The 11,961-nt window shown below is 39.0% G+C and overlaps 1 protein-coding gene across 1 annotated transcript; it reads left to right on the forward strand.

Annotated features, from left to right (window-relative positions):
* Positions 1-1,657: 1,657 nt before the first annotated feature.
* LOC138693845 (gustatory receptor for sugar taste 64f-like) lies at positions 1,658-7,358 on the forward strand. Its single transcript, XM_069817668.1, has 4 exons — positions 1,658-1,763; positions 5,502-5,662; positions 7,063-7,152; positions 7,236-7,358. The coding sequence occupies exons 1-4, from the start codon at positions 1,658-1,660 to the stop codon at positions 7,356-7,358; spliced, it is 480 nt and encodes a 159-aa protein (XP_069673769.1).
* Positions 7,359-11,961: the final 4,603 nt, after the last annotated feature.

The following is an 11,961-nucleotide window of genomic DNA, read 5'->3' on the forward strand; positions in this document are numbered from 1 at the left end:
AAATGGTGAAGGAATTGTTGTAACCGGACGTGCCCGACTATACTAAAACTCACATTATATCTGGAGAACTTTAAAAACATAAGTTTTTCAATTGTAATGTAAACCTACTGTAAGAAGGAAAATATTTTATAAACTTGTAATTGAAGTTACTTTAGTAAGAACGTACCTATTATGAACAAATTCCATGTTTCACAACACAATAAATCACTAACAATTGGCTCTCTCTGTCTACGACTGAACCGGAGCTGGACGTGTTAGGAAGAACTCAAAGTTTATACCCTTCTAAATATAGTTTGCCGCTGATAAATCAGTAAAAGCTATTACTTATAACCAGGCTTAGAGACTTTAGACCCGATAGATGAAAACAGTGCGATTTCAAGTTGGAAAGCAGGACGGTAGTGGGTGGGGGCAGTGAGGGTAGCGACCTACCTGTCGTCCCATGTGCTTTATTTACTCAGTCATACTCGTAAGGCAGGGAGAGGAGGTACTGCTCTGATAATAAAAACAGTCCCGTACACCTAGTTCACTTCATGAGAAGAGAGGACAGGAGATAGCTAGTAGTCTAGTTTTTATCTGTGCATCTATCTCATTAGTCTAAGAATATACAGTGAATGTAAAAAGTATTCGCACAACGATGTTTTTATTACAAATTGAACCTTAAATGAAGTATATATTTTGATGTACCGAAGTACATATGATATTTACATGCAGATATTCTGCGTCATCATATGATGAAAGAGTGATGGAACGGAGAAAAATTCTCTCCGGCGCCGGGATTTGAACCCGGGTTTTCAGCTCTACGTGCTGATGCTTTATCCACTAAGCCACGGCGGATACAACCCCGACGCCGGTTAGAATCGTCTCAGATTAAGCTCCATCTCTTGGGTTCCCTCTAGTGGCCGCCCTCTGCACTACGTCATAGATGTCTATGAACGCAGGACCGAAGTCCATACATGTGTTGAGGTGCACTCGAATGAGTGACTGGTTGGCCGGGATCCGACGGTATAGGCGCCGTCTTAAATCACAAAGTGATTTATTACGCATATCATATATATTTTGATGTACCGAAGTACATATGATATTTCCATGCAGATATTCTGCGTCATCATATGATGAAAGAGTGATGGAACGGAGAAAAATTCTCTCCGGCGCCGGGATTTGAACCCGGGTTTTCAGCTCTACGTGCTGATGCTTTATCCACTAAGCCACGCCGGATACAACCCCGACGCCGGTTAGAATCGTCTCAGATTAAGCTCCATCTCTTGGGTTCCCTCTAGTGGCCGCCCTCTGCACTACGTCATATATATACTCCCGGCGCCGGAGAGAATTTTTCTCCGTTCCATCACTCTTTCATCTTAAATGAAGTATTATTAATTCTTGGTATGAAATAAACTGTTCACGTATAATAATAATGCATCACATAGCAAATACACACAATAAATTTTAATAATTTTGCATGTAGGTTCTGTCATAGTTCAGTAAATTGAATGCCTAACAAAACTACAGCATAAAAAGTATTCGCACACTTAACTCTGTTGACGAATAAAAGCATTCATCCGGAACGCAGTAGGCACATGGTACTAAGAAAATGCTCCTAATGCATGTTCCAAGTCAGTTTGATTCTAGAATCACAAGTAGTATATAGCTATCACGCCAAATGGGACTCAGAGGGAAGGAAACTTCTAAGAAAGAAAGGGCTGCTATTATTCGTCTGCATAATCAATGTAAAGCACTGAGTGAAACATCAGCGATTGTGAATAGAGGTAAGTCAACCATCAAGGGAATCATAGACAGATGCGGGGAAAGAAATTTAAGGAGAAGTGGCCGGCAGAGGAAAATAAACGAATACAGTGGCAGAACAATCATACGAACAATTAAAGAGAATCAAACACACGGCCCACAATACTCGACTGTGGATTCTCTATAGCATCCCTTCATACCTTCAGACACCTCCCCAGTCACCAGACATGAATCTAATCGAGACCTTTGGGATTATTTAGAAATAAGACTTAGAACCAGGCATATTACCAGCAAAGAGTCTCTAAAGACTGCAATTGTACAAGAGTGGAACATTCCGGCAAGTATTACTTCAAATTTAGTTAATTCTATCCCCAGGAGGTTAGAGGCTATTCTAAAATGCAAGGGCTACCCTCCAAAGTATTGAAATTGAAAAGGAACTGACTTAAGTGAGACCAGTGTGCGAATACTTTTTCTTCGTATTTTTCTTTGGTATCATTGTGTTTTAATCAAACATAATTGTTTATTTTGAGAATTGTGCAATTAATTTTGTGTTTATATGTAAACAAATAACAGAGAATGTGTATACTTGTACTTAACTTGTGTTCATGTCTAAAAAGTTGAGAGTATAGGATTTGAAGCACATTAATTACTACTATATATTTTTATTACCCACCGTGCGAATACTTTTTACACTCACTGTATGCGATATTCTGTGACATAAAAGACATGCTAGCAGGGAAGAGGTCTACGGACACTGCTGGGTTAGCGAAAATAGATTTCAATGACTTAGTGTTTTTTCGTTTTGCATCCATTACATCATCCACACCTGTGGACTAACGGTTAGCGCGTCTGGCCGCGAAATCAGGTGGCCCGAGTTCAATTGCCGGTCGGGGCAAGTTACCTGGTTGAGGTTTTTTTCTGGGTTTTCCCCTCAACCCAATGTGAACAAATCCTGGGTTACTTTCGGTGCTGGACCGCAGACTCATTTCAATGGCATTATCATCTTCATCTCATTCAGACGCTAAATAACCTAAGATGTTGATAAAGCGTCGTAAAATAACCTACTAAAATAAAATAAATCCGTTACATCATGTGATGTAGAGCGGAGCGTCTCCCAATATTAACTTTGTCTTGCCGACTACCGAAGAAAATTTAGTTTTGAGACCTTCAGAATGTGTGTTGTAGTAGGCTACATTGTAACAGTACCATGTATTGTACATCATAAGTTGTGTATATTGTGTAGGATTATTATGTGTGTTGAGTAAGTATTGCACTTGTGCTTATGACAGAAGCCGAAAGGAAATGCATATTAATTTATTTTGAAAATTTCGCATTATAGGTTTGTTTATTTTAATATATGTAAACATTAATTTTTTGGTCCAATAGAATTTTTTCCTCTAACAATCGTTTTACTTTAATGTTTGATAAATTAGTTGCTGTTTTTTGGAACGTCACTGTTACAGCACCAGCAGACTGGACTGAACTGGGTTTCATGTACACATGCCTCTTCTTCTGCCGACTCCCATCCCCCTCTAACACAGTGAAAAAGCTGCCTATAGTATGGACTTAGTAAACTTATTCTATCGGGTCCAAAATCTCGATGTCTGCTTATAACTAAAGATGAGGGGTTTGTGCGCAGCACGAAAAACACGTTGACTCGACAGGGAGCATAGGTGGACAGACAGGTGAACAACTACGACCAGTACGACCAAAATAAATGCAACTACATGCTATCCATGTGCCTACCTGCAGTCTTATCATAACAACACGGAATGAACACAGGCCTTCATAGTCCAATGCACTGCAGTGGTGAACTGACGTAGTGAGCAGTAGTTACCTGCAACGACGGCAACTAAGCAGACAATTGTATGCACAGTGTGTGAGTATGAAATTAAAATATTGTGTAGGAAGTATTACGTAGAAAGACGTAACAGCAGAAAATATAAAGACAATATTTCACGCGCTTTAAAGGTGGTGATTCCCTCAACATCAAAATTAGTATGAAACGCAAAATCAGAATTTGCTAAGGATATATGTGCGATGATGATTAAAACACACATTCCGTTCAAGGATTTTTCCAAAAATATACCAAGCAGAGCGTTCCGAATCAGACAACGCTCCGTAAAGACTATGTATCTGATTGCATAGCAATAATAAAAGAAGTGTCAGAAAAAATCAAGGAAGGACCTCCAGGACCTTGCACACAGAGAATAAAGAATAAATAACAGAAAAATAAGAACTATTTAACAATTTGTAACATGCTGAATAATGCAACATCATCAGACGATAGGAAAGTATACTTGACATATGCACCGTTGACGTCCTGTGACATTGAAAGAAGCTTTTCGCAGTTCAAAACCTGTGTGAGTGATCGACGACGACGTTTGACATTCGATAATTTAAGAATGTTAGTAGTGGAGTGCAATTCGGCTTGTGATGGCTCTGAAGCTATGCATGAATCATAAAGGCAAGTTTCTTCTCCTAACTATACTAATGTTTCTACAGATTCCTCATATTTGTATATTGTCATCTGCTAGACCTTAACGGAGTGTTGCATTTGTCATTTTTAGGCTGTACCCTTCGCATGGTTTGTTTACGTCGGAAGCCAACACAGGCACTGGGCATACAGCTGTGTAACGTCTATGTACAGGCAACCTGACGACAAACCGCACAAATCTCTCAACTTTAGTCATAACATTCTTCAAATGTTAAAGAACATGAATTCATATTCACCTGTGCATCACTAAACAAGTTGAAATTTGATTTTTGTCCACCTAGATCGGGAAAATTGCACACTGTGTGCCGGTTTGAAGTTGCATTCGGGCTCCGGTTCGATCTCGGCTTGGGCTGGTTACCTGGTTGAGCTTTTTCAGAGGTTTTCCCCAATCGTAATGTGAATGGAAGGTAATGTATGACGAATCCTCGGCCTCATCTCGCCAAATACCATCTCGCTATTACTAATCTTATCGACGCTAAATAACCTAGTAGTTGATACAGCGTCGTTAAATAACCAACTTAATATATATAATTATCTTCGGCGATCCTGTCTTCTCACTATTCTGTCCTGCTACGTTCACCCCCTCATGTGGTAGCTAATAGGTTCGTCTATTTCCGATATTTCCTTCAAAATTCTCTAATGTTCCTTCATATGAAACGTGAAACATCGAAGTAAGCCAACTGACCAACAAGCTACGAGCTCACAGAGACATTTTCTCTTAGCCCCAATTCCCTTAGCAAGCACGCGTTTCCTCCCATTTCCCCAGCATTTTTATTGGTATAAAACAGGCCTGGACGTTAATAACTCAATCGAGTCACTGCAGACTACCCCTTAACTTCCCACTCCACATTTCCAGGCATGTTTCGGACCTATACGAGTAGACAGGTAGGCAAATTGCTGAATGACAGATTGTATAAGGCAGGCATCATAGCTTTCGGCTCTCGCTGGTCGCCTAAAATCCACCACTGATGCACAGTGCGTTACCGTGTGTTTGTTCCTAAAGCGGTGTAAACGAAAAGGACATGGGCGGGGGGGGGATCTCCTTTCCTTTTCCCTTCCCCTTTGCATCAGGGGCTAGTATAGAATTAAGCAAAACTACTTACGTTTTTATACTATCAATCCAAAATGGAATTAATTTTGTTTCAATTCTAAGCAAAATTTGATGTGGAACAGAAATTTAGATTTACAATAACTTTGTCTGATTTGATTGAAAATAAAATTGTACCAACCTTGAACTCATGCCTGGCTTGGTTGGTACCCACAGGAACACGGCGTCCTTGGTGGAGAAGGTGTATTTCTACGGTCATTCGGAGTCCTGCTGTGCAGGGCCATGCCGTCAACCTGTACGCAGTCAACATCATCGACGAGAGTCTGGCAGCCAGCGGCGTGCTGTACGACGTGCCCACCCACAGCTACCATCTGGAAGTGAATAAGCACACTAGTCTTACTTTATTATTCCACTTATCAATCATAAACTGCTGTATAGGTGAGGAGGCGAGACCTGGCATGTGAGCTGTGTGAGAGGGGAAAGAAAGAGAGTTTGTTTCATAATGGTTAATACATGGGTCATTCAATAATTAGTGGCAACAACGTTTGCATGTGGCGCTATCAGCGGTAAATGATGCAAGCTGATAACAATGAGAAAGAAGAGAATATGATGTGTGTTATCTGTGAGTTTGAGGGCAATAATCTCATTTATAAGATATTTGTAGCGGTAGTGAATTTATTTTGTAGACTGTTATCTGTAGTGCTCTAAAATGTTAAGCAAATATGAACAAAGTTGCTTCATTAAAATTCAGATTGCAAGAGGCAAGAATGCTCGACAATGCCACAGCATTACGGGAAGCTTGTGGTAGAGAGACTTCACCATATCGTCCAAAATTGTTTGACGCTGATTTGCCTTTTTCTTCCTGAATGGATAGATGGATCAGTGAGTGAGTGAATGAGCGAGCGAGCGAGTGAGCAAGTGAGTGAGTGAGCGAGCGAACTAACTAATTAACAAATGAATGTATTCCCTTTGACTCTGTTAACGCTAAATCTCTGACAAGCAAACATTCTGATGGGGACAGATGAAAAGGTTAAATTTTTTCACCATATTAATGTTGTCAAAACAAGTGCTTAGGTATACAAATTTTGGCCACTCGACCGCAATTACCGAAGGCCGTAAAAAAAATAAGTTCGCTAGACGCCGTTAACAGAAAGAAAACACAATTTCACAGGACAAATTGATTGGAAGAGATAAAAATTTGTTTAACTATTTTCCAACATTGAGACATTTGCCATGTCATGGGATCGGCAGAGAGGTGCAGACAGCTGTCAAACGCAGGTTCTGATCCCAGGCTGCTAACTTCTACGATAAAGGGATACAAAAATTGGTCCTATGGTATGACAAATGTCTCAATTCCAGTGGGGATACGTTGACAAATAGCGCAACAATTGCTGTATCTGTTCCAATAAACCTTTCCATGCAATTGTGTTTTTTATCTTTAAAAAGAAAATCACCTTCCGGACAGCCTCGTAATTGCGGTCGAGTGGCCAAAATGTGTATAAATACTTGTTTTGACATTTTTAACATGATGAAAGAAAAAATTAACTTTCTTATCTGTCCCCATGAGAATGTTTGCTTCTCAGAGATTCTGTAACAGCATGTTACGTTTGAGATGATATATCACACATAGCAGGAATTAACCTGAAGTCATTACTGTGTATTTGTAAGATGTTGAATATTGGATACTGCGCAAATTCCATGCACATATTACTTTATTCATTGCGAAGCTTTTACGGAACTCTCCCGTTTTCAACTGACTAATGCTTTCTCCTTACAGGCACATCGGCTGCTGGTGCAAATGACCACGGACACTGTGGCCCTGACTGGCCTCCGGTTCTTTCCCGTCACAAGAACACTGCTCCTCACGGTATGTTTGTCGCTCTATTCAATCACATTTAACATCATCATCATCATCATCATCTTCTTCATAGTCTCTTCTTATGTTTTTAGCTCGCTGGCACCATCGTGACGTATGAGGTGGTGCTGGTGCAGTTCCGTGACACTTCGGGCATCAGCACTACCAATACTACGGCGCTTTGCCTCAGCATCGCAGATCAGTCTTTCTCTAATTAGACAGCTCTAGTCTATACAGTAGACGCTGTATTGAAGAGATCCTCTGTACTTTGACCACCCCGCATGGCTAAATCCAAGCCTCAGCTTTCTTCTAGAATTTAATTCATTCTCTTTGAGGGCTAAGATTGCTGTATTAGCGATGCACCACAAAAGGTTAAATGTGGTACGAAATAATTAATCTGTAATGAATGTGGCTCAAATTCATTGATTGACTTTCAATGCTGGATCCAAGTTACTGTGGTCCCCAAATTACCTACTACCCCGTCAGATATAAAAATTGTACATCTTGATTACAACTGACAACACACAATCAACACAAACAAATACAACAACTGCAACAACTTCTACATATGACAGACAGGCATGAAATAAATATAATTATTATCTTTTGCTTCATGGATGCAAGTGTTACAGTTCATCATAATATATTTTCTGAATGTATGAAAGGTAAATCGCATACTGCCGTATTTTTATACCTGGAAAAACTTTGTTATACATCGCACAATGCAGTGGGTGCAAATTGAAAACATGCAATATCAGTGTTGTTTATGTCTTCTTGAGTATCTGTCGGATACAGGGGGGAGAGCCATTAATCCTTCCCATTGAAGGCTTTAAGGAACCAACCTGGACAAATACCCAATGTCCCATCCCTACCTTCCCGTGGTGCAGCTGTTAGTAAGCATAATTTTACAAGCTGAACTAAAGGGAGGGGCTACTCATTCATTAGCACTGGTCAGCTTGATGAGTTAATGACCGAATTTGGTATAATTTTCCTCTATTCAATACCTAATTCCCTCTTTACCCTTTCCTATCGAGTCCTCTGACTGAACTCTTACTTTCTTCGACCCCAACGGCATTCGAGCATTCGAGGCCTAGGGGTTCATTTCCCTTTCTTTCCTCCTCTTTCTACTTTTCTGTTCCTAGTGCTGACCTGCTATGGCACTAAAATCGTCCTCCAGTGGCTTAAGGAGGGAAAGCTGGTGATCAACAAGATCTCCCAGCTAGGTCCAATGGACCCGTCGACCAACAGCTGGTGTGGTTCTCCAGACATTCTGGAGGTTGTGTGTGAATGAAGTAGCCACCAAAACGTTAAAATATGGTGTTCACTTAAATCGGCTACAACTTGCCATTTAAATCTGTGCTTCAGTGGCTGGTCATGATAATATCTTTGAAAAATATTGGAGTGCAAGAGGTCAAATGACTTTTTTTGTCAAACACCTGGCATTAGAAAACAACAACAACAACATTTAATAAGGAATATTTTAATTTCGAGGGGGAGAATGATCACTGTGTTGTCTGTTAGGTAAAGTAAGAATACCAGAGTAAGATAAATGCAGAGATAAGTATTCAGTTTAAACGATGTTTGTCTTGGGGCCATAATAACTTGAATGTCACAACGATATTAGATAAAATGAAAGTGCTCAGAAACAAACAGTGACAAAACCACGGGATCAAAGCTCGAAACAAGTTTATATATCCCCGTTCAAAGAGAAAAAGTGGCATTGCATTTACGTGCTTTCTTTTATTATTTTGGGAAGTATGTGCACTTTAAAATATTTAATTTCATACAGGCCTGTGAGTGAGTAGAATTTTACAACAAAACTTTGTTGTAAAAAGTTGACTTTTGGAGCGTATCTATTAGCCCAAGACATTCCCACCAGCCAATCATATTCAATAACGCGAAATATTATTCTCAGTGCATCCAATCCTAGCGTGTGAATAAAGTTAAACAACTTTAATTTTCCTCTGTGACATAGATTAAGAATAGCCTTCCCAAATAATGTTTAGATGTACCAATGGAAAAAATAAAGAATTGTAAATATAAACTCACCACTATATGGCACCTGGAGGGCAGCAGCCTTTCCATGATCTTGTCGGGGCTGTAAATAAAGGAAATGACAGTCTATTATTAATTCAAGTCATTAAATGATTTGTATACACAGGAAGTAATGCTAATTAGGGGGATGCAGAATTGAATTTAATATAAATTATACTGATCGAAATTTGGACTTTATGCCAGCTGATGTCGAACTGATGCGGAACACATTGCTCAAACAACATGAATTAGAAATATTGTTCATAACCTGACTCGTATGTCATCATCTGTGGATCAGTGAACGAGAAAAACATGGACAATTATTAGGATAGGTTTTTCTCTGAACACCAAGAAGAAATCATAATAATAAATATTTGGGGCTAAGCGGGATGAAGTTATAGGAGAATGGAGAAAGTTACACAACACAGAACTACACGCATTGTATTCTTCACCTGACATAATTAGGAACATTAAATCCAGACGTTTGAGATGGGCAGGGCATGTAGCACGTATGGGCGAATCCAGAAAAGCATATAGAGTGTTAGTTGGGAGACCGGAGGGAAAAAGACCTTTAGGGAGGCCGAGACGTAGATGGGAGGATAATATTAAAATGGATTTGAGGGAGCTGGGGTATGATGGTAGAGACTGGATTAATCATGCACAGGATAGGGACTGCTGGCGGGCTTATGTGAGGGCGGCAATGAACCTTCGGGTTCCTTAAAAGCCATTTGTAAGTAAGTAAGTAAGGGAAAAAAGCACTTGACGATCAAGTGATGGCATAAAGTGCTTGATTTGAAAACAGGTAAATTGCCTACACAGTGCATGATGTAACAGATGATGATGATGATGATGATGATGATGATGATGATGAGGAAGAATATGAAGCGTGCTGAAGATGGAACTGAGAAACACATACATACAGAGACGAAAAAATTCTCATCATCATATGAATAAATAATTGGTGTATTTACAATTACTATTAATTCATCACTGGTGTAGAAATGTAAGCTTAATTTGTATGGCCAATCAACACAAATGAAATCTATTTATTACGTAATCTGAGTAATTTCCCATGGACCATGTGTATCGGTATCACTTCTAGCATCAGACTGTATATCCCCTTCAACCTATTCCCAGACTGTAGGTCCTACTATAATGTGTGGCTGAGTTCTCGGATAGGAATAATTTTTTTAGCCATATTTGACAGTTGAATATCAATTAAGACATTAAGAGTAGTCCGTGGCGCACCAGCAATTGAAGCTCCAGGGGGCAATCTACAGGCTGCTAGGGTGACGTTCACTTGCTTGCAGAGAGGTTAACGATCATCCAACAGGTATGGGGATGACGTACTTTCAACATAATTATGCTCCGTGTCAATTGACACTTTACGTAATGCAAATATTTGCAGAGTGTGAACAAAATAATCAATAACACCAATCCGTTACTCTACAAATTCAGCTCATTCTAATTCTTCATTCGTGTTCCTTTTCAAATTATTTAAGACACTTAACATTAAGATGTAACGCCTACAAGAATATTGCCACATATACAAACTACACGATAATTGTAACCATACTCAAATCCATTCCTCAAAATATCCCGGTTTTCTTAAATTCTTTCATCAACGTTACCCATTGTATTAACACATTATTTTCATTCAGATAACCCAGATATAAATTGTTCATACACATCTCTGATATTATTTCCTCCATATTCATCTCAGTTTCTGAAGATTTCTAAGTTCATTGAGGTTCTCGCATTTACATCATATACATTCTTAGAAGCCCTGTAGCGAAATGCGTTGAATACGAATGTGGAATAAACACTGTATAGTACAGAACTTTGGGAAAAATAGAGATCAGTGTCCTATTAAGAATGAAATTGTTAGAGATTGTGCATATGAATTTGTTAAACGCAACAATTTCGTAATCCTTAGCTATAATTTCCTGAAATCCATTCCAGATGATGTGATATAGCTTATTTCATGATGCGACATTTCATCAATTGCTAAGGTTATATAAAATCTCAATGCAATGTAAGTGATAAAGGATGCGAAATGAATCCAGCTCCCATCGTCGAAAGTTATCCAACATTTACCCTTAATGGCATGAGGGAAAACCCTGAGAAAAATTCACGCATGTAGGCTAATTTGTCCCAACTCCACTGGATAAAGAACCCGCTCGCTTCACGATCATGTGCACTCATATGATACAAAGTCACAACATTTAATAAGGAATATTTTAATTTCGAGGGGGAGAATGATCACTGTGTTGTCTGTTAGGTAAAGTAAGAATATCAGAGTAAGATAAATGCAGAGATAAGTATTCAGTTTAAACGATGTTTGTCTTGAATGTCACAACGATATTAGATAAAATGAAAGTGCTTAGAAACAAACAGTGACAAAACCACGGGATCAAAGCTCGAAACAAGTTCATATATCCCCGTTCAAAGAGAAAAAGTGGCATTGCATTTACGTGCCTTCTTTTATTATTTTGGGAAGTATGTGCACTTTAAAATATTTAATTTCATACAGGCCTGTGAGTGAGTAGAATTTTACAACAAAACTTTGTTGTAAAAAGTTAACTTTTGGAGCGTATCTATTAGCCCAAGACATTCCCACCAGCCAATCATATTCAATAACGCGAAATATTATTCTCAGTGCATCCAATCCTAGCGTGTGAATAAAGTTAAACAACTTTAATTTTCCTCTGTGACATAGATTAAGAATAGCCTTCCCAAATAATGTTTAGATGTACCAATGGAAAAAATAAAGAATTGTAAATATAA

Source organism: Periplaneta americana, unplaced genomic scaffold (assembly GCF_040183065.1).
Source record: "Periplaneta americana isolate PAMFEO1 unplaced genomic scaffold, P.americana_PAMFEO1_priV1 scaffold_23, whole genome shotgun sequence".
NCBI lineage: Eukaryota > Metazoa > Arthropoda > Insecta > Blattodea > Blattidae > Periplaneta > Periplaneta americana.